This window comes from Ranitomeya imitator, chromosome 1 (assembly GCF_032444005.1).
Source record: "Ranitomeya imitator isolate aRanImi1 chromosome 1, aRanImi1.pri, whole genome shotgun sequence".
NCBI lineage: Eukaryota > Metazoa > Chordata > Amphibia > Anura > Dendrobatidae > Ranitomeya > Ranitomeya imitator.
The window spans coordinates 304,098,220-304,122,460 of NC_091282.1; the positions used below are offsets into that span (position 1 = coordinate 304,098,220).

The 24,241-nt window shown below is 47.9% G+C and overlaps 1 protein-coding gene across 3 annotated transcripts in view; it reads right to left on the reverse strand.

Moving 5' to 3' along the window:
- DEPDC5 (DEP domain containing 5, GATOR1 subcomplex subunit) overlaps nt 1–24,241 on the reverse strand; it is a 217,716-nt gene that overhangs the window by 142,009 nt on the left and 51,466 nt on the right. For all 3 annotated transcript variants that reach the window (XR_011319327.1, XM_069757652.1, XM_069757644.1), the window contains exons 11-12: nt 18,826–18,895; nt 4–82 (exon numbers count right to left, since the gene is read on the reverse strand). Coding sequence is in view for 2 of the 3 variants with exons in the window: in XM_069757652.1 (XP_069613753.1) it covers nt 4–82; nt 18,826–18,895 (149 nt within the window). In the remaining variant the exon portion in view is untranslated. The remainder of the gene's footprint in view (nt 1–3; nt 83–18,825; nt 18,896–24,241) is intronic.

A 24,241-nucleotide genomic window follows, 5' to 3' on the forward strand; every position in this document is an offset into this window, starting at 1 on the left:
TACTTGTAGAAGTCTTCATAGAATCTGCCCTTGTGATCCTGTAAAATGGTGGCATTGTTGCGATGGGCTTCTGGAAATTCATCTAAAAAATGAAAAAGCATAAGACATATAAGCTGTACCTATGACAGGAAAAGGCAAATCAGTAAATTACAATAAATGAAGATAGAAGGAAAACCAAAAGCATTGCCAGAATAGTTGGGCAAAGTAAATGCTATTCATTGAAAAAAAAAACAAAAAAAAAAAAAACAAAACAGGATTTTTGGTTGCTTACCATAAAATCTGTTTCTCGGAGCCTCAATTGGGGGACACAGGAACCATGGGTGTATGCTGCTGCCACTAGGAGGCTGACACTATGCACAAAAAAAAGTTAGCTCCTCCTCTGCAGTGTACACCCCACCGACTGGCATCATGAACTTCAGTTAGTGAGAAAGCAGTAGGAGAAAAACAATAAGGTTGAAAACCATAACCACAAACTTGAGAACTGTAAACGTGGCAACAGTCATAGAACATAGAACAACAGAAACTGAGAAACATTGGGAGGGTGCTGTGTCCCCCAATGGAGGCTCCGAGAAACAGATTTTACGGTAAGCAACCAAAAATCCTGTTTTCTCTATCGCCTCTCATTGGGGGACACCGGAACCATGGGACGTCCAAAAGCAGTCCCTGGGGTGGGAAAAATAGACTTCCATCAGGTCAGAGTATTTACCACTGCCGCCTGCAAGATCCTTCTGCCTAGGCTGGCGTCCGCCGAAGCGTAGGTATGGACCTTGTAAAATTTGGCGAACGTGTGGATGGAAGACAAGGTTGCCGCTTTGCAAAGCTGTAGGGCGGAAGCCCTGTGGTGCACCGCCCAGGAGGCACTGACTGCCCGGGTAGAGTGAGCCTTTATCCCAGGAGGGGGCACTCTGTTCTTGACCAGGTAAGCCTCCAGAATTGCCGTTCTGATCCAGCGAGCAACAATCGCCTTAGAAGCCGTTAGGTCTCTGTGCGTGCCATCAGGAATGACGAAAAGAGAATCCGTCTTCCGGAAATCCAGGTAGATCCTCACTGCCCTGACGAGGTCCAGCTTGTTCAACGATCGCTCCAGAGGATGAGTTGGAGCTGGACAAAAGGATGGTAGAACGATGTCCTTGTTGAGGTGGAAGGTGGAAACCACCTTAGGAAGGAAGGAAGGCGGAGGCCTAAGGACCACCTTGTCCTGGTGAATGACAAAGAACAGAGGTCGGCAAGACAGGGCCGCCAACTCGGAAACGCGGCGGATGGAAGTGATGGCCACAAGAAAGACCACCTTCCAAGATAGAACTGACATGGGAATCTCCCTGAGAGGCTCAAAGGGGGAAACCCTCAGAACGTCCAGTACCAGATTTAAATCCCATGAATTCACCGGGGCCCTATACGGAGGGACAGCATTGGCTGCTCCTTGAAGGAAGGTCTTAACCTGTGGCCGAGAAGCTAAAGTCTTCTGAAAAAGGATGGAAAGAGCAGAAACCTGGCCCTTTAGGGAACTAAAAGCAAGGCCCGAATCCAGTCCTGCCTGAAGGAAGGCCAAAATGGAAGGCAGGGAAAAGGACATAGGTGAAACACGGTTCGACTCGCAACAACGGAAGTAAGCCTTCCAGATATGATAGAAGATCCTGGAAGACGAAGTCTTCCTAGCCTGGATCATAGTATGAATCACCCCATCCGAAAGGCTTGGTGCTCTTAGAACTGCAGTCTCAACAGCCACGCCGTCAAACTGAGCGACCGAGAATTCGGGTGGCAGATTGGACCCTGGGACAGCAGATCAGGTCTGTCTGGAAGGCGCCAGGGGGCGTCCGCGAGAAGATTGACTATCTCTGCAAACCAAGATCTCCTGGGCCAATCCGGGGCAATCAGAATGACCGGCACCCCTTCTGCCTTGATCTTTTTCAACAGCTTGGGAAGCAAGGGAAGGGGTGGAAACAGGTAAGGGAGCATGAACTGCGACCAAGGAATGGCCAGAGCGTCCACGCCCACCGCGAGAGGGTCGAGAGACCTGGAGACGAACCTTCCTGTTCATTCGGGACGCCGTGAGGTCCACGTCCGGAGTCCCCCATCGAAGACAAATCTGATGGAAGACCTCCCGATGTAATGACCATTCCCCTGCCGCGAGACCCTCATGGCTGAGGAAGTCGGTGGCCCAATTGTCCACGCCGGGGATATGCACCGCGGATATCACCGGAACCGTTGCCTCTGCCCAGAGGAGGATCTTGGATACCTCGGCCAGGGCCAAGGAGCTCCGAGTCCTCCACTGATGGTTGACATATGCCACTGCCGTGGCATTGTCCGTCTGGATTCGGATAGGCAGACCCCTGAGAATCCTTTCCCAGTGATAAAGAGAGAGAAAGATGGCCCGAATCTTGAGGACGCTGATCTGCAGAGAGGACTCCTGCGCCGACGAATGACCCTGAACAGTCAGGTGACGAAACACCACACTCCACCCTATTAGGCTGGCGTCCGTCATCACTACCTGCCAGTGAATTGGAAGGACCTGCCCTGGGAGATGAGAGGTGACGTGAGCCACCAGTTGAGGGACCGTTTGACCCGGGGAGCGAGTCGGATTGGATGATCCAGGGAGACGACGCACCTGTCCCACTGTGACAGGATGGCCTGCTGAAGAGGTCGTGAGTGGAATTTGGCGAAGGGAATCGCTTCCAATGTTGCTACCATCCTCCCCAGAACCTTCATGGCCGATCGGAAGGAGGGAAAATGAGGACCCTGGAGCAAGCGTACGTCCCGACGAAGGATGGATCTCTTGTCTTCGGGAAGGAAGACTTTGGTCTGACGAGTGTCGAAGAGCATGCCCAGAAAGATGAGGCGCTGGGAAGGAACAAAACAGGATTTCTTCCTGTTGAGAAGCCACCCGAAACGGGCTAGAGTGTCGAGGACGATGGACAGGCTCTCGTGAGCCTGAGAAAAGGACGGAGACTTGATGAGGATGTCATCGAGGTACGGAAAAAGTACCAGTTCCCTGACCCTCAAGATGGCTATCAGCGCTGCCATGATCTTCGTGAAAACCCTGGGAGCGGTTGCGAGACCGAACGGCAGGGCGACAAACTGAAAATGCTCCTGATGTACTGCAAAACGCAGGAATCTGTGATGTCCCGGGAGGATCGGAACATGGAGGTAGGCGTCCTGGATGTCGATGGAGCACATGAATTCCTGAGCCTCCATGGAAGCAATTACTGAACGAAGGGATTCCTTCCTGAAGTGTCTCAGACGAACCCTCCTGTTCAGCAACTTGAGATCCAGAATGGGACGAACCTTTCCATCTTTTTTGGTACCACAAAAGATTCAAATAGAATCCTGTGAACCGTTCTTTTCCTGGAACAGGAACGATTACCCCGGATTCGAGGAGGGAAGCGATGGCTGCAAAAAAACCCGGAACTAGAGCGGGGTCTCTTGGAGGGCGGGATTCGAAGAAACGATCCCGGGGCCAAGAAATGAACTCTATTTTGTATCCTGAGGATACCACTTCCCTGACCCATGCGTCCTCCACTGAGGAGATCCAGACGTCCCTGAAAAAGAGAAGACGGCCGCCCAGCTTGGGAGGGGCGCTGGGGTCTTGCCGTGAGTCATGCTGAGGTGGATCTTCCAGTCCTAGACCTGGAAGATCTACCTTGGGAGTAGCGGGGACGCCAGGAAGGAGTGGGTCTAAAGGATACCGCCTTCTTCTCTTGACGTGCCTGTGGCTTCTGCTGCAGCTGGGAAAAGGAGTTTGACGCCGCAAAGCGACGAAAAGGGCCGAAATTGACGCCTAGGAGCAGGCCGGCGAGGTTTAGACTGGGGAAGAAGAGAACTTGTGCCCCCGGTGGCGTCCTTAATGATTTGGTCCAGCTTAGAACCAAAGAGACGTGAACCTTGAAAAGGCAGGCTGGTAAGGGACTTTTTAGAAGACAAATCCGCCTGCCAGGCCTTGAGTCAAACGGTCCGGCGGATGGCAACGGCATTGCTGGACACCTGAGCCGCACAACATGCGGCGTCCAGTAAGGCAGAGACCAGGTATTCACCCGCATGAGAAATCTGGTTGGCAAGCTCCGCCAGCTGTCCGGGTGGAGCTCCGTCCAGGATGCCCCGACGGAGTTGTTTGGCCCATTTAGATATGGATTTAGAAAACCAAGTGGAAGCAAAGGCCGTGCATAGAGTAGTTGCAGCCGCTTCAAAGGCTGACTTGGCAAAGGATTCTATGACTAGCGTTAGAATCCTTCAGAGATGCTCCGCCGGACAGTGGAAGGACCATGTTGGTGGACAGCCTGGAAACTGGAGGATCCACCAAAGGAGAAGCAGTCCAATTAGCGGTGAGCTCCGGAGAAAAGGGATATAAAACGCCAAGTCACTTTCCTCTCTGAAAGTGTCTGGTCGGATTCTCTCTTTCACTTGTCATGATCTCCTCGAATTCAGGGTGAGGAGCGAAAAACTTGGAAGGTGGTTTAGCCCGTCTAAAAGAAACCACCTGATCTGCGGGTTCCGTAGAGGAATCCTTGATGCCACAGGTTTGGTTTATCGCTCCAATGAGATTCTGAACCATATCCCTCACAGGAGCGATTTGGTTAGAATCCAGCTCCGAAATATCCTTCGAGGGCGCATCAGAGAATGCCTCGCCTGACTCAGGGGATGAGGATTGGGAGGAAGCCGACCGTAGAGGCCCGTGTGGCGAGATGGAGCAAGAAGAGGACTCAGACCGTCGTTCCTGTCTGAACCTTTTGCGGCTTATCATGGAGGGTTCGGACGAGGCCCCTGCGACCTGCTAGCTACTGCGGGGGTCTGCAGAGGTAATCGATCCAGCACAGACACCAGAGTTTGAGACACCCATGTTAGATCGGCCGCCGATTGTGACAGAGAGGAAGCCCAGCCTTAGGTGGGGGTATCACTCTCGGGCGGATCGGCGATGGGAACAATAGGGTTGCTGCAGGCCTGACAGAGTGGGGAGGACTGACCTGAGGGAAGTTTGCAGTTACATAACGAACATGCAAAGTATTTGACTAAGGCAGAAGAAGCGGAGGAAGAAGTAGGAGGACGAGAGCGGCCTCCCTTAGAGGTAGACATTTTGAAGAGGTCCCTGAAGAAAATGCCAGAGGGTTAGGGGACAGGGGAGCAGAGGGGGGTGTCAGTCTGCAGTGCAGAGCTACTCACGGTAATCGAAATTCCAGACGGAAGACGCAGCCTAGGTTGTAGTCCCTCAGGGAAGATAGCCTTTCGTGGAAAAGATGCGAATCTGCAGCAGTCCAGCCAAGTGAATATGGAACCCTAGTCATCCCCTTCAGCGCAGTTATAAGAGGCGTGCGTGGGCTCAGAAGTACTAAGATAGCGCCGGTGGGCGGGGCAACGCCAAGTCATCATGGAAGGATGGTCGGGCAGGAGAAAAGCCCGCCCGAGTAAAGGGGGAAGTGGGCGGAGCGTCGTCGCCGGAAGTAGGCCCCAGGAAAAGCCGGGGCCTAAATTAGGAGCCGGCGACCGCCGGAGGGAGCCGTGGTGCCGGCGCTGCCCGGCTGGAAGGTGCAGCCTCTGGAGAGCGGTGCGGCAGCCTGCAAGGCCACTGCATAGAAGAAGGGAGTGCTGCCGCAGGCTAGCACGTCGCCGGAAGTAGGCCCCGGGGGAAACCGGGCCTAAATTAGGAAAGCGGCGACAGCCGGAAAGGGCCACGGTGGTGCTCAGAAGAGCGGCGCGGCAGTCTGCAGGGCCGCCGCACCAGAAAGAGGAAAAACGCAGTCACAGGAAAAATAGCGCGGCTGCCTGTAAGGCCACCGCGCCGGACTGCAAAGGTGTCCTTGGAGAAAGTGTGGTTACAGGGAACATGGCGCGGCTGTCTATGAGGCCACCGCGCAAGGGAGCAGAGAAAGTGCTGCAAATGCAGCGATGACCCCTGCCGACTTCCTGGGACCCCTTTAGGAACGCCGACCAGGCAAAAAGGTATCCTGGAACACTGTGCCGAGCAAAAAAGGAACCCAAGGGACCCCCGGGACTAGTGAAAGGTTCTGGGAATACTCATCTAAAAACATCCCACGTCGTCTGTTACTAACCTCAAAACTTGGGGAAGGTATCAGATGTCCATGAAAGCTGGAGATGGACGTCCTCGTCTCCTCCAACCGACAGGCTCTGGTGGGCGAGTGGGTGGGGGACGGAGCCAGGACCGGACTTCTGAGCACGCTTGTGTGCTAGGCTCTTGGTCCTGGAGAGGGATCTATGAGGCTACAGGGTGGCAGTACACGCCATACTCATAGTCCGCCTTGTGGGATTACAGGTGTGACTGTTCACCCTGTATCCCTTCCGGAAAAACCTGAAAGGAAAACAACGCACATTGAGGTAGATAAGGGTCTAATCAAAGACCCGTGTCCACCTCCTACTGACACTAAGCTAAACTGGAGTTCATGATGCCTCCTGTGTCCCCCAATGAGAGGCGATAGAGAAATGTATTTTAAAGACATTGCTATTCAGAAATTATTATACAAGGGACACCAACTATCCCTGAGTTGTTTGTATATTCATTTCAATGAAGTGGAACCGAACATGTGTCAGCTTACCAAAGATAAGATTTTTAAGTCGTTTAAGTTTGTCACAATGATCTGTTAAAATTACCAGATTTTCAGGGGTGCATATTAATATAAATAAATCTAATATATGTCAATTACCATATTTTGGGGTGCATATTAATATAAATAAATCTAATTTATGGTTTATGTATATGTAAGAGAAAGTCTCAGATAAAGAGCGAGAGAGACACATGGCTCCCTATATATCTATTAGTATATGTACCGTATTTTGGAGATTATAGGACTCACCCCAAATTTTGAGGAGAAAAATAGGAGAAAAAAAAGTTTTTTAAATAAAATGGTGGTGCTTCTTATAACCTATGCATCTTATTGCTTACTGGGGTGGTGGCTGCGGTGAAGCAGGGTCGCTGCTGGAGGAGGCAAGAGTGGAACGTTGCTGCAGGCTGAGATGAAGGGATGTTCGGATGTGCGCAGCTGCTGGTTTTCAGAGGTGCGTGAGCTCTGCCGACATTTAGTGAAAGTCCAGAGCCCCCGCAAGCTTACTATGCGGTAGACTCTGGGAAAATGGCTGCTGGGGGCAGTGCAGGTGCAGATGCAGACCTCGGCACCAGGATCTCTGGAGATGAGAGCTCACCGCACCACTTTACCCTCCTCCTGCAGCAACCCTGGAACCCTGCTCCACAGCGGCCGGTAAGGTATATCCACATTATAAGACGCACCATCACTTTCTCACACACACACACACGCACCCACACACACACAGGTGCTCCTCACAAAATTAGAATAGCATCAAAAAGTTATTGTATTTCAGTTCTTCAATACATAGAGTGCAACTCATTATATAGAGTCATTACAAACAGAGTGACCTATTTCAAGTGTTTATTTCTGTTAATGTTGATGATTATGGCTTGCAGCCAATGAAAACCCAAAAGGTCATTATCTCAGTAAATTAGAATACTTTATAACATCAGCTTAAAAATAGGGATTTTTGTGTACTCACCGTAAAATCCTTTTCTCCGAGCCACTCATTGGGGGACACAGGACCGTGGGTGTATGCTGCTGCCACTAGGAGGCTGCCACTAAGTAAATACAAAAAGGGTTAGCTCCATCGCTGCAGTATACACCACCCACTGGCTCCGGATAGAACCAGTTCAGTGACCAAGCAGTAGGAGATTAACACAAATTAACGTGGTAAGCTTCTTGAATAGTCGACCGAATCCATCTGGCTATTGTCGACTTACAAGTGGCCAATCCCTTCCGGTGTCCCGCCGGGAGCACGAACAGGGCATCCATCTGACGAAAACGTGCCGTCCTAGATACGTACTTCCTAAGAGCACTCACAAGATCTAAGGAATGAAGAGCCTTTTCCACTCAGTGAACCGGAGCAGGACAAAACGAGGGAAGCACGATATCCTAATTAAGGTGAAAAGACACCACCTTAGGAAGGAAGGATGGAGATGGTCTAAGGACCACCTTGTAACGGTGAAAACCCAGAAAGGGAGCGTGACAAGAAAGAGCAGCTAACGCCGAGACTCTTCTGATCAAAATAATTGCTACAAAGGGTCGAGCGACCAGAAATCTATTAAGGAACCAAAGATTAATGATGGTCCTGTAAGATTCTGGACCAAGAACAGGGGAGAGCAAAAATCTCTACCCTCCTCAGAAGCCGGAACCTCCACCAGGACCCTTTTTTGGCACAATTTGACAACCTCAGTCTAAGGCAGACTGTTCTATCAGGTAGAGATGGACAGGAGTCATCTTGAAATTAGTCCCTGGGATCGAAAAGAACTCAAGTTTAAGTCCTGTGGATATCTCGCCCTGCACCCAACTGCTGTTGGTGATAAGAGACCAGGATGGATAAAAGGCCGACAATCTACCTCCCACGGGAGCCGCTAGCCATTGGGATGTTTTTTTCTGTTCCTGCAATGAATGCCTGAACATGAAGCCAGTGCCTCTCTTCTACTTGTCATCCCATTTAGAGCGAACACTTGACGACGGTCTTTGACCGAATCTTCTTCTGCTAAAAGGACGTCGGAAGGAGGAGGATGATGGGTTGGGAAACCTATTATTCTCATCCCCTGCTTAGCCCAGTAATTCGTCCAGGACTGAACCAAAGAGGCATTCCCCTTCACACGAGGTGGCACAGAGCTTAGACCTTGCTTGGATATCGCCTGGGCAGCATTTTAACCACAGCACTCTGCGGGCTGCATTGGAGAGTCCCGCTGCCCTTGCTGCCATCCTGACTGAATCAATTGAGGCATCAGACAAGAAAGTTGCGATCTCCTGAATTGTTGGAAGGGCTCCCAAAATCATCTCTCGAGGTGTTCATTCTTTAAGCTGAAACTCAAGTTGGTCCAGCCAGACCATCATAGATCTGGCTGCGCAAGTGGACGCCACTGCTGACCTTAGAGATCCGGCTGCCATCTCCCAGGTTTCTTTAAGGAAAATGTCCGTCTTTCTATATAGGGGATCTTTAAGGGAGCCCATATCGTCAAAAGGCAAGGAAGATTTTTTTGATGCCTATGAGATTGCTGCGTCTAATTTAGGGGCTTTATCCCAGAGATTAACAGCCGGGTCATCAAAGGGTTATCTCTGCTTCAGGGCCGGATGTAAAGAGCCCTCTTTTCTGGCCTTTTCCATTCGCAGAGAATCAGACCCTGAATCTTCTCATTCAAGGGAAAGGATCTACGTCTCTTTTGATCTACACACTTAAACATGACATCCTGTATGGACATTTCAGGTCTGGGTTCTACTATCCCCATTGTTCCCCTGACCGCTTTTACAAGTTTATCCACATGGTCTAGGGGCAGACAGAAGCGGCCCGAATCCTCTGCAGATGAAGAGGCCGAGAGAGATGATTCAGGTGAAACTTCATTCCTTCTCCAGTCTACTTGAGAGAATGACTTCTGTCCTGATAATCTCTTTCAGACTTGAGGTGAAGTTACGAGTCTCCTCCGCCACCTGAGGAGAATATTAACGGGAAATAAGGGCCATCTAGGAGCTACAATGTCTCCCCCTCCCTCTTCCTAAGCCTCACCTTCTGTTGGATACAGGAGGGGGCATAATCTCTTTGGACAAGAGTCCGGTAGGGGGCATATTCCCTGTGCCTTGCCTTCTCTGTGCACTTATTCCCCTAAGAATAAAAACATAGGGGGGAGGCTGCATCACAGAGAACATTCACGAAGATCACTCACCAGTGTCTGCAGAGATAGGTACCGGAATACGAGGGGGGAATTTTTCAGCCGATGTCGTTCACCTGGAAGTCGTCCTGCTGCTGGATCGGTCACTCAGCTGGCCACCTCCATCCCAACTTTTCCGTGGGGCCTGAGGCTTGTCTGTAGTCCGCAGCTTCCACTGGCTGGAAAGGGTACAGCTGCTCATCCTCCATTGTGAGGAAAATTGGCCAGAAGCAGGGATCTCTCTGTCTGCTGGCCCTATATACCCCCCCCACCCCCCGGTTCCGGGTCGGCAGGTGAATCTGTGCCTCACCCCGACATCCCCCGCAAGTGCTAATCAGTCCCTAATGAAACTGAATCTGGTCTCCGGTCCCTCTGTATGGCGGCCGCCATTTTCCCAGTGCCAGAAACCCCCCGCGCATGCGCAGAAGGGAACCGGCGGGGGTGACCTGGAAGCGGGCCCTGCGCCCCAAAGCCACCCGGGAACTCCCAGCAGCATTGAGCGTGCCAGAGGCCACTCGTAGATGCCCGGAAGAGAGCCGCAAGCGCCCCGGGACACTCAGACCCGGCACCACTAGAGCCACAGGGAGCCTAGGAGAATACTTACCTCGGCGCTGGCCACTTCCGGAGACAGCGATCCTCTGGAGCCTGCTCCTTGCCGTGCTGCCATCGAGGAGCACCATGGCGCTTCCAGGACCCCCGCACTGGTCGAGGTAGGAGACCCCCATCGCTACCTCAGTCAACCAGCCAGACCTGGGATCCTAAATCCTGTAGGCATCTGTAGGGATCCGTCCCATCAGAAACAGGACACAAACTCAAGCGTGGGAGAGGTGCTACCTTTAGTATCTGTAGGTTTCCTGTTCCTAAAGGGTGGATTCCCTCTCTCGTGGTGCTGTCATGGGAGGCCGAATAAATAGCTCTGGCCTGGCATCCCACGTCGAAGGAGAGGATAAGGGGAGGCGACAATCGCTGTGCTCAACTGTTGTTGTTTGGGAGAGATCGGCCCCTTGAAAGGGTCCTCTTGCGCAAAAAGGTTAAAAAAATAAAAATAAAAATAAAAAAGGTATGGCCTGAATAGCAGACCCCAGTGTGCCTCTTACGGACACCAAGCATGAACTGGTTCTATCCGGAGCCAGTAGGTGGTGTATACTGCAGAGGAGGAGATAACCCTTTTTGTATTTACTTAGTGTCAGCCTCCTAGTGGCAGCAGCATACATCTACGGTCGTGTGGCCCCCAATGTGACGATGGATAAATTGGATTTTAAAATCCGAAATGTTGGCCTACTGAAATGTAAGTTCAGTGAATGCACTCAATACTCGGTCGGGGCTCCTTTTGCATCAATTACTGCATCAATGCGGAGTGGCAAGAAGACGATCAGCCTGTGGCACTGCTGAGGTGTTATGGAAGCCCAGATTGCTTTTATACAGCCTCCAGCTCATCTGCATTATTCAGTCTGGTGTTTCTCATCTTCCTCTTGACAATACTCCATAGATTCTCTATGGGGTTAAGGTCAGGCGAGTTTGCTAGCCAATCAAGCACAGTGATACTGCTGTTTTTAAACCAGGTATTGGTACTTTTGGCAGTGTGGACAGGTGCCAAGCCCTGCTGAGAATGAAATTTCCATCTCCAAAAAGCTTGTCGGCAGAGGGAAGCATGAAGTGCTCTAAAATTTCCTGGTAAACGTCTGCGCTGACTTTGGTCTTGATAAAACACAGTGGACCTACACCAGCAGATGACATGGCTCCGCAAACCATCACTGATTGTGAAAACTTCACACTAGTCCTCAAGCAGCTTACATTGTGTGCCTCAACTCTTTCTCCAAACTCTGGGACCTTGATTTCCAAATTAATTGCTAAATTTATTTTCATCTGAAAACAACACCTTGGACCACTGAGCAGCAGTCCAGATCTTTTTCTCCTTGGCCCAGGTAAGACACTTCTGGCGATGTCTATTGGTCATGAGTTGCTTGACACAAGGAATGCGACACTGGTAGCTCATGTCCTGGATATGTCTGTGTGTGGTGGCTCTTGAAGTAATGACTACAGTAGCAGTCCACTCCTTGTGAACCTCCCCAAAATTTTTTTTTTTTTATTCAAATAAATTTTTATTAAGAATAACAAGATAAATGACATGTTACATTCTCATTTTCAATACAAAGCTTTTTTCTCCCCCTTCAAACATTCCCCTTCAATCCCACCATCCCCCACCCCCACCCAACAAAGCAGCTCACCTTGCTTAGCACTTCCATCATTAGACCAATATACTATCTAATCCCTCGGCTAATAATATAAGCCACATTTAACATTACCATTAATTAGGAACCTTAATTAACTCTCCCTCTATAATACCCCTATCCCATAGCAATCCACGGAGACCACATTTTATTGAACATTTCGATTTTCCCTCTTTTTTATAAAACCCCTTTTCTAGTGTCAGGCCCTGCTTCACATACTGGAGGAACTCTCCTCTTGACGGCGGTTCTTCCCTAATCCAATTTCGAGCTATTACCTTCCTAGCCATGTATAACAATCTGGCAATAGCTATCTTTAGGTTGTTATCCACTCCAATCTCATCCACACATCCCAACAAGCACACTATAGGATCCCTTGGCACCTTACATCCATACGCACCTTCCATACGACTCAAAACTACCACCCAAAAAGCAGCCAGTCTCGGACACGTCCACATCATATGGAGTATATCAGCATCTGCAGTTTTACACCTCGGGCATTCAGAATCATCACGCAAACCAGCCTTATATAGCACCATCGGTGACTTATAAACCCTGTGTATCACATAGAGCTGTGACAGTCTATACGGTTCGCTCAGTGACAATTGTGGGACCCATTCTAGCACCGACTCCCAAGTCTCATTCTCCATTGGACCCAGATCCCTCTCCCACTTAGCTCTCGCCATTATTGGAAACCCCAATAGGAAAGTGTGCAACAGATCTTTATACAAAGTAGATATGACTCTCCCAGTAGTCCCTTCATTACACACATACTCCAGTACTATATCCCTCTGAATTCCAATACCTCCGTTTCTACTCTGAGCTCCAAAAGCATGCCTCATCCGCAAATACTGAAATTCCCCCACAGTCCCAAGACCAAATTCCGCCTGTAATTGGGAAAATGATTTCAATTCACCTCGCTCAATTATTTGATACACGTATTGAATCCCTTTGACCCGCCATTCTGTCAGTACCCCCAGTGCCTCAAGCTCCTGTAAGTTGCTGTTATGCCATAGCGGTGAGAATCTAGTCAAATCCGTGACCCCCCGTATATGTCTCAGCCTACCCCACAGCCTGCGTATCAACAGCACAGTCGGGTATAATTTCCCCAGAGCCCCCAGGGATCCATCCTCCAAACATTGTACTACTGGCCTTCTTTTTGTCACCACTTCCATCAGCCGCTGTACCGCCCCAGATGACCCTTCATGCGCCCAGCCTTTTAGATGCTGACTCTGGGCTGCAAGAAAATATATTTCAGGGTTAGGCAATGCCAATCCCCCATCTTCCTTGGGTCGCTGAAGTGTCTCCAGTTTGATACGCGGATGCTGTCTCCCCCATATCAAATTCCTGAACAGAGAGTTAATCTGTCTAAATCTCCCGCGTGGTATCCAAACTGGCGCATTATGAAGAATATACAGTATTTTTGGCATCAAAATCATTTTAATAAGATTCACCCTACCTACCACAGATAAATGCAGTTTAAGCCAAGCATCCGCTTTCGCTTTAAGAACACCTAAGATTGGAGTCAGATTTCTATGTATATAGTCAGTAACAGGCATAGATACCCATATTCCAGGGTACTTAAATTGGCTAGTCACCTCCAGTCGCCCATCCTCCAGTGGCTCCCTACCATCATCATCCACCTTAAACAAGACAGACTTACTCCAGTTTATCCTAAGTCCCGACACCGATCCGAAACGCTCAATAATCCCAATGGCTCCCTCCAAGGACGTATCCGGGTCAGCCAGAAATAGCAGAATGTCATCCGCATACAACGCCACCCTTTCTTCAATCATCCCATATTTAAACCCAGTCACCTCATCAGACCGTCGAAGCTCAGCAGCCAGTGGTTCCACAGCCAGAGCAAACAAAAGAGGAGAGAGCGGACACCCCTGTCTCGTCCCTCTAGCCAGTTGTATGGTCCGTGATAACTCCCCATTTACCCTAACCCTAGCCATCGGCATCGAGTACATTAGTTGAATCCAGGATATGAACTGCGGTCCAAACCCCATACTCCGGAGCACCTGCCAGAGATATCCCCACTCCACACTATCAAATGCCTTATGGGCGTCTAAAGATGCAATAACTCTCTGGCCACAGTTGTCGGATCTGAGTTGCAAATTCATATACAGCCTTCGTAAGTTGATCGCAGTGGACCTATCAGGCATAAAGCCGGACTGGTCTGAGTGCACCAGGCCGGAAATAACACTTGTCAACCTCATCGCCAACACCTTAGCCAGAAGTTTAACGTCTGTAGTAAGCAAGGAGATTGGCCGATATGAATCCGGCTGTGTCGGGTCCTTCCCCTCCTTAGGAATCACCACTATTATGGCCTCCCGCATAGATGCCGGTAGACGACCGCCACTCCTAGCCTCCTCCAGAAGTACCCTTAATTTAGGGATCAGCACTTCCCCAAAGTTTTTATAAATTTCAGCAGGAAATCCATCTACGCCAGGTGCCTTCCCATTAGCCATAGACTGCAGTGCCCGACCCAACTCCTCCTCCGTGATGGGAGCTTCCAAATCTTCTCTATCTATGTCACTCAGCCTTGGGAGCTCCAATTCCTCAAGGAACGCCACCGTGTCCTCCACCGACCCATCTACCTGAGAGGAATATAGGTCCGCATAAAAATCCACAAAAATGTCCAAAATCTCTGAAGTCTCAGAGACAGCCACACCGCTCCCCGATACCAAAGAATGAACAAAGGAAGTGTTTCTCTGGGCAGAAGCCACCATCGATAGCAAATGACCCACAGATTCGCCCTCCTGGTAAAAAGCCAGATTCATGAATTCCCTCTTCCTTTCAGCCTTACCGAGCAATACCTCCTCCAACTGACTCTGAGCTGCCTTTAGCCTCCTCCCAGCTTCCGGAGTACCTGCTATTACCATCTCATCCTCGGCTATCCTCAGCCCATCAACCGCCAACCTCTCTGTCTCTCTTGATTTCCTCTTACACCTGCTAATATCCCTGAACAGCAGTCCCCTCAAGTACGCCTTCATGGCTTCCCACACAGTAAGAACATCTACACTTCCCTCGTTAATCTCAAAAAATTCCACCAACTCCTTCTTTATCTTTTCCAAGTCCATACTGTGTAGCCAATTAGGGTGAACCTTCCACTCCTTCCTGCTCCCGATCCGTGTCCCCACCGGCCGAAATTCCACCTCAACTGGACTATGGTCTGAAAGAGCCCTAGGTAAATATCTCACGTCCCCTACCATCGTGTCCAGTAAACAGTTACCCAGCGCCAAGTCAATCCTAGACAAAGTACCATGAGCTGGCGAGTAGCAGGAGTACGTCCTTTCCCCAATATGTCTAACTCTCCATAAATCAATCATACCTACTTCCCGGCCATAGGTCCCAAACGTAGTGATATGTCCCCCTGTTCTATTCTGGGGATTTTTGTTTTTATCCCAAAAGTCATCACAGATATTATTAAGATCGCCAATAATTAGAGATGGTAACGGTCCCCAACGCTCTACCCTCTCCAGCACCTCTCTTATCTTCTTACTTGAGTATGGGGGCGGAATATACATTGCCGCTATACACATCAACACTCCATTTATTTTACATTTCACCACCACATACTGACCATCCACATCCTCTTTTACCATTACCTCCTCATACTGCACCCCCGCAGGTATTAACACAGACACACCCCTAGAGTACGTCGAGAAAGTAGAATGATACGCCCTCTGTATCCAGCGCCTATTCAATACGTTCACCCTCTCCCGCACTAAATGTGTCTCTAACAAACATATCATTGAGACCTTCTGTTCTCGGACATACTGCAGACTTGCCGCCCGCCGTGTTTTATCCGCCAGACCTCTCACATTCCAACTCAATATTTTAATACAATCTCCCATCATGTGGCTCATCATTTCTTAAAGTATCCAATTTCCCAAGTATGAGCTGCCCCAACCCTCCCACCCCCCCTGCCCCCTCCCAACTTGCACCCCTAACCCCCCCAGTGTAACGCATTCTTCCTCTCAGCAAGAGTGGGGCTCCACTGCCCACTGCAAACACTCTCCCTTACTTAACCCTCTCCATTCGCGTCCCGCTGCCATAGCAATCACAATTTCCCCCCCAACTTTCACTTTATTGTATCTTAACATTTCAACTTATATTAACATATAGAAAAAGTACCAAACCAGTTCACAGTACCCAGCATAACCCTCCTCCCCCGTATTTAGTAGTTGGTACTGTCCCCTCCGGCCATTCCTTCAATATGGCCCAGCAAAACCCCCAACAGTTGCTCAACTCTTTAACCATTGCTAACGAGCGCAGAACTCTCCTCCATCGACAGAGAAAACAAATCCCAACTGGATCTCGCCGAAATGTCAGTCGCCCATTCCCTTAAGTTTTTTCTCATGAGTATCAAGCCACTGGGTAGCGTCCTCCGGTGTCAGGAAAAAGTGGGTCTTATTAAAAGCCACCAGTCTCAGCTTGGCGGGAAACATCACTGAGTACTGCACTCCCAGCTCCCTCAGTCGCCGCTTGACTCCAGTAAACTTCATCCGCTGCTTCTGAACCGCAGCGGAATAATCCGGATAAATGGCGATTTTCTGACCTCCAGCCGTCAGATCCTCCATCTCTCTAGCCTTTCTGAGGATAATGTCTCTGTCCCTGTAGTTCAGTATTTTAGCAAGCATGGTACGGGGATTTGCTCCTGGGGCAGGGGGCTGCGGCGGGACCCTATGAGCCCGTTCAACAGCAAAGACTTTTGTCAACACTGTGCTCCCAATCTTCTCCAGCAGCCAATTTTCAACAAATTCTGTGGGATTTCTCCTCTCAGTCTTTTCAGGCAGCCCCACTATACGTATATTATTTCTTCTGGATCTATTTTCCAGATCCTCATTTTTGGCAGCGAGCTCGGCTATTGCTTGGGCGAACTTCTTTTCAGCTTTTTGTAGCTTAACTATGTGATCTTCTGCCGTGCTCACCCTCTCCTCCACCACTCCTATACGTTTGTCCATTTTCTGCAGAGCCGCATTAATCTGTGCCGTGTCCCCTTTAACTTCCTGCATCTGCTGGGCCAAGGAGTTCAGGGATTGCTGACATGAAGAGATCAGTGTGATAACATCTCTAAGAGTCGGCTCCTCTCCCTGTGATATGGCTTCAGGTCCCCCACTAGCCCCAGCCATGCTGCCTCTCTCCTTCCCCCTCTGTACCTCATGCTGCTCAGCCTTGCTTGCTTCCTCCTCCTCCTGGTCAGCTCCAGCTCCAGATCCTGGTTCTGCCTCCTCAGCAGCCTCCACTCTGGCATACTGCTGCAGCTTTGCGGCCACCTTCATGCGCCGCTGACATGCGGCGTTCTCCTTCTCGGCGTCCTCCCTAGCATCGGAGCCATCTTGGCCGGCTCCTGCATCGCTGGTGCCAGCGTCTTTCTGCCGCCTCCTGGTCATCGCTGCCGACTCCGGACCTGCTGCTCCGCACCGCTGCACTCTCCGGACCTTCAGCCAGCCGGATTTAGGTGAGTTTACCCGAAAATCGGGGTTAAAGCAGGATTTTTGTCCTTCTGGCAGCGGGAGCACTCTTCCCTGCTTCCACTCACATGGCCAGCTAGGACTCGCCCCCCTCCCCAAAATTTTTGAATGGCCTTTTCTTAACAATTCTTTCAAGGTTGCGGTTATCCCGGTTGCTTGTGCCCCTTTTTCTACCACACTTTTTCCTTTCACTCAACTTTCCATTACTATGCTTGGATACAGCACTCTGAACAGCCAGCTTCTTTAGCAATGACCTTTTGTGGCTTACCCTCCTTGTGGAGTGTGTCAATGACTGCCTTCTGGATGTCTCTCAAGTCAGCAGTCTTCCCCATGATTGTGGAGCCTACTGAAACAGACTAAGGGACATTTTTAAACGCTTAGGGAGCCTTTGCAGGTGTTTTTTGTTAATTATTTTAATTTACTGAGATAATGACTTTTGGATTTTCATTAGCTGTAAGCCATAATCATCAACATTAACAGAAATAAAAACTTGAAATAGATCACTCTGTTTGTAATGACGAGAGAGAGAGTATATCTAATATATAAGGCTGTGTGTGTGCGTGTTTGGCATCTGCACAGTCACAGCTACAGCCACAAAATTTTGCACAGTCACACGTCTGGACCCCGAGAGTGTCATAGGCTATGTTGTGAGGCGAAATTATAACCCTGCGCGTTCCAATTCACCAAACAATTTTGCCCCTATCTACATAATGGAGAAAAAGTGAAAGGAAAAAAAGTGTTGGAGGTAAGTTGACAGCTGCCAGACGTGAACAAGGGAGACAAAGAATGAGAGAGATGGCGCCAAAAAGTATATACCGTACAGTTGCTACGGTGGGGCCCCGACATGGGATACTCACCACACACGGGGATATGAACACACACACAAAATGCTCCACACACTACCACGTGCTTGAACACATATACCACCCTCAGCACACATTTCACCACACATACACCAACCTCGCCACATAGGTATATACAATATACAGAAGATGACGACATACAGCAGGTATATACTATATACAGGGGAGATGACATACAGGTATATACTATATACAGGAGGAGATGACATACAGGTATATACTATATATAAGGGAGATGACAAATATGTATATACTGAGGTGAAAATGAGAGGTGTGAGGTGAAAATGAAAATGTGTGAGTGTAAAATGAGAGGAGTGAGGGAAAATAGTGGAGTGATCGGAAAATGACAGATGTGAGGTCGAAATGACAAGTGTTAGGGGGGAATGAGAGGAGTGAGGGGGAAAATAAGAGGAGTGAAGGAGAAAATGAGAGGCGTGATGGGAAAATGAGAGAAGTGAGGTGCTATAACTAACCACAGATATTTACTATGCCCAGGCAACGCCGGACTCTTCAACTAGTATACATATATAAATATACACACATACACATATTTAATCACCTACCTAAAGATTTTGCATCATAAAATGTTCTAGAAAATAGTACAACAGTAACTTCATGACTGCAGTTCTTCTCCTGGAGGAATAGTAAAATTATAACCATTAAACTGTTGTTAAGTCTCCTGAACCCTCAGAAAAAAAAATAAAAATTAAAAATCAGAAGCCAGCTGCTAATTTACTTTGCTAACCTAAGATCACCAACAAAGGACTGGCCATTTTGAAGTCCAACATCCTTAACCCCTTTCTGACATTAGACGTACTATCCCGTCGAGGTGGGGTGGGCCCCTATGACCACCAACGGGATAGTACGTCATACGCGATCAGCCGTGCTCCCCCAGCTGACATCCGGCACTATGTGCCAGGAGCGGTCGCGGACCGCTCCCGGCACATTAACCCCCAGGCACACCGCGATCAAACATGATCGCAATGTGCCGGCGGTACAGGGAAGCATCGCGCAGGGAGGGGGCTACCTGCGGGCTTCCCTGAGCCCCCGCAGCAACGCGATGTGATCGCGTTGCTGCGAGGGTCTCCCTACCTCCCTCCCTGTAGCAGGCCCGGATCCAAGATGGCCGCAGCATCCGGGTCCTGCAGGGAGGGAGGTGGCTTCACAGAGCCTGCTCAGAGCAGGCACTGTGAAGCCTGCAGTGCTCTGAGACAGATCGGTGATCTGACAGAGTGCTGTGCAAACTGTCATATCACCGATCTGTGATGTCCCCCCCTGGGACAAAGTAAAAAAGTTTAAAAAAAAAATTCCAAATGTGTAAAAAAAAAATAAAATAAAAAATCCTAAATAATGAAAAAAAAAAAAAATATATATATATATATATATATATATTATTCCCATAAATACATTTCTTTATCTAAATAATAATAAAAAAAAAAACAATAAAAGTACACATATTTAGTATCGCCGCGTCCGTAATGACCCCATCTATAAAACTGGCCCACTGGTTAACCCCTTCAGTAAACACCGTAAGAAGAAAAAAAAAAAAAACACGAGGCAAAAAACAACACTTTATTATCATACCGCCGAACAAAAAGTGGAATAACACGCGATCAAAAAGACAGATATATATAACCATGGTACTGCTGAAAACGTCATCTTGTCCCGCAAAAAACGAGCCACCATACAGCATCATCAGCAAAAAAATAAAAAAGTTATAGTCCTGAGAATAAAGCGATGCAAAAATAATTATTTTTTCTATAAAATAGTTTTTATCGTATAAAAGCGCCAAAACATAAAAAAATGATACAAATGAGATATCGCTGTAACCGTACTGACCCGAAGAATAAAACTGCTTTATCCATTTTACCAAACGGGGAACGGTATAAACGCCTCCCCCAAAAGAAATTCATGAATAGCTGGTTTTTGGTCATTCTGCCTCACAAAAATCGGAATAAAAAGCGATCAAAAAATGTCAAGTGCCGGAAAATGTTACCAATAAAAACGTCAACTCGTCCCGCAAAAAACAACACCTCACATGACTCTGTGGACCAAAATATGGAAAAATTATAGCTCTCAAAATGTGGTAACGCAAAAAATATTTTTTGCAATAAAAAGCATTTTTCAGTGTGTGACGGCTGCCAATCATAAAAATCCACTAAAAAAACGCTATAAAAGTAAATCAAACCCCCCTTCATCATCCCCTTAGTTAGGGAAAAATTAAAAAAATGTATTTATTTCCATTTTCCCATTAGGGCTAGGGTTAGGGTTAGGGCTAGGGTTGGGGCTAGCGTTAAGGCTACAGTTAGGGTTGGGGCTAAAGTTAGGGTTAGGGTTGGGGCTAGGGTTAAGGCTACAGTTAGGGTTGGGGCTAAAGTTAGGGTTAGGGTTGGGGCTAAAGTTACGGTTAGGGTTTAGATTACATTTACAGTTTGGAATAGGGTTGGGAATAGGGTTGGGATTAGGGTTAGGGGTGTGTCAGGGTTAGAGGTGTGGTTAGGGTTACTGTTGGAATTAGGGTTAGGGGTGTGTTTAGATTAGGGTTTCAGTTATAACTGGGGGGTTTCCACTGTTTAGGCACATCAGGGGCTCTCCAAACGCGACATGGCGTCCGATCTCAATTCCAGCCAATTCTGCATTGAAAAAGTAAAACAGTGCTCCTTCCCTTCCGAGCTCTCCCGTGTGCCCAAACAGGGGTTCCCCCCCACATATGGGGTATCAGCGTACTCAGGACAAATTGGACAACAACTTTTGGGGTCGAATTTCTCCTCTTACCCTCGGGAAAATACAAAACTGGGGGCTAAAAAATAATTTTTGGGGGAAAGTTTTTTTTTTTTTTTTCACGGCTCTGCGTTACAAACTGTAGTGAAACACTTGGGGGTTCAAAGCTCTCACAACACATCTAGATGAGTTCCTTAGGAGGTCTTGTTTCCAAAATGGTGTCACTTGTGGGGGGTTTCTACTGTTTAGGTACATTAGGGGCTCTGCAAACGCGCGCTTTTTCTTCACCTGCGCGCAGTGGATTCGGCACTTGGACATGCGCACACCACTACGCCACCAACGGAAAGCTGGGGAAGAAAAGAGCGATGTCACCACGCCCACCTGACCTGACCAGCCTGATTGACAGGTGAAAACGGTGACTTTGGTAATGTATTTCGCAGCATAGGTGGGGAATCAGGGTACACTACATACACTATTGTAACGCACAGCGCAGGCCCTATTTAACAGTATTTTTATCTCAATCTGAAAAAACGGGGTGACAGGTTCCCTTTAAGGAGTCCACATTAATTCTTACTTTTCCCTAGGCTGCATTTATACTGGCCAATAATCTGGAACAAGCGTTCCTTAGGAATGCTTGTTCCCCGACAACCGGCTAGTCTAACCAAGCTGTCAATTACCCAACAATTGAGCAAAACACTCATTTGTCCAGTGAAATTACTTCTAAAGATGCAAAAAAAAAAAAAAATCAGAGCTCTCGATAGCACATTGTGCTGTGTAAACAGTATATGTGCTGCTGAGACCAAGGACAGTCTATGCACACAAAATAAGTGTAAAGTGTCTAAACAGGCTATAAAACAACCACTTATCTACTTTTATGTAGCCCATAGACGGTTGTTTAACCCCTTCATGACCCAGCCTATTTTGACCTTAATGACCTGGCCATTTTTTGCAATTCTGACCAGTGTCCCTTTATGAGGTAATAACTCAAGAACGCTTCAACGGATCCTAGCGATTCTGAGATTGTTTTTTCGTGACATATTGAGCTTCATGTTAGTGATAAATTTAGGGCGATAATTTTTGTGTTTACTTGTAAAAAAAAAACAAAACGGAAATTTGGCGAAAATTTTGAAAATTTAGCAATTTTCAAATTTTGAATTTTTATTCTGTTAAACCAGAGAGTTATGTGACACAAAATAATTAATAAATAACATTTCCAACATGTTTACTTTACATCAGCATGATTTTGGAAACAAAATTTTTTTTTTTGATAGGAAGTTATAAGGGTTAAAATTTGACCAGCGATTTCTCATTTATACAACAAAATTTACAAAACCATTTTTTTTTTTTTAGGGACCACCTCACATTTGAAGTCACTTTGAGAGGACTATATGGCTGAAAATACCCAAAAGTGACACCATTCTAAAAACTGCACCCCTCAAGGTGCTCAAAACCACATTCAAGAAGTTTATTAACCCTTCAGGTGCTTCACAGCAGCAGAAGCAACATGGAAGGAAAAAATGAACATTTAACTTTTTAGTTACAAAAATGAACTTTTAGCAACAACTTTTTTATGTTCCCAAGGGTAAAAGGATAAAGGGCACCTGGAAAGTTGTTGTGCAATTTGACCTGAGTACGCCGATACCCCGTATGTGGGGGGAATCACTGTTTGGGCGCATGACAGGGCTCGGAAGGGAAGTAGCGCCATTTCACTTTTTGAATGAAAAATTGGCTCCAATCTTTAGCGGACACCATGTCCCGTTTGGAGAGCCCCTGTGTGCCTAAAAATTGGAGCTCCCCCACAAGTGACCCCATTTTGGAAACTAAACCCCCCCAAGGAACTTATCTAGATGCATAGTGAGCTCTTTTAACCCCCAGGTGCTTCACAAATTGATCCGTAAAAATGAAAAAGTACTTTTTTTCACCCAAAAATTTTTTTAGCCTCAATTTTTTCATTTTATCATGGGCTACAGAATAAAATGGATCTTAAAACGTGTTGGCCAATTTCTCCTGAGTACACCGATACCTCACATGTGGGGGTAAACCACTGTTTGGGCACACGGCAAGGCTTAGAAGGGAAGGAGCGCCATTTGACTTGTTGAATGAAAAATTAGTTAGTGGTCACCATGTCGCGTTTGGAGAGCCCCTGTGTGCCTAAACATTTGAACTCCCCCACAAGTGACACCATTTTGGAGACTAGACCCCCCAAGGAACTCATCTAGATGTGTGATGAGCACTTTGAACCCCCAAGTGCTTCACAAAAGTTTATAACGTAGAGCCGTGAAAATAAAAAAATCATTTTTCTTTCCTCAAAAATGATTTTTTTAGCCCGCAATTTTTTATTTTCACAAGGGTAACATGAGAAACTGAACCCCAATAGTTGTTGTCCAGTTCGTCCTGAGTGCACTGATGCCCAATATGTGGAGGTAAACCACTGTTTGGGCACACGTCGGGGCTCGTAAAGGAAGTAGTGACGTTTTGAAACGCAGACTTTGATGGAAAGGTCTGCGGGCGTCACGTTGCAATTGCAGAGCCCCTGATGTGCCTAAACAGTAGAAACCCACCACAAGTGACCCCATTTTGGAAACTAGACCCCCCAAGGAACTTATCTAGATTTGTGGTGAGCACTTTGAAAATAAAAAATCTTTTTCCCCACAATAATTTTTTAGCCCCCATTTTTTTTATTTTTCCAAGGGCAACAGGAGAAATTAGACCCCCAAAATAGTTGTACAATTTTTCCTGAGTACGCTTATGCACCATATGTTTGGGTAAACCACTGTTTGGGCACACGTCGGGGCTCGGAAGGGAGGGAGCACCATTTGACTTTTTGAATGCAAGATTGGCTGGAATCAATGGTGGCGCCATGTCGTGATTGGAGACCCCCTGATGTGCCTAAAACAGTGGAAACCCCTCAATTCTAACTCCAGCACTAACCCCAACACACCCCTAACTCTAACCATAACTGTAATCACAACCCTAACCCAAACACACCACTAACCACAACCCTAACCCCAACAAACCCCTAACCCTAATCCCAACCCTAACCACAAGCCTAACCCTATCCTCAACACACCCCTAACCTTAACCCTAATTCAAACCCTAACCCTAATTCCAACCCTAACTCTAGTTTCAGCCCTAACCCTAAGGCTATGTGCCCACGTTGCGGATTCGTGTGCGGATTTTTCCGCACTGTTTTTGAAAAATCGGCACGTAAAACGCACTGCATTTTACTTGCGGATTTACTGCGGATTTCCAGTGCTT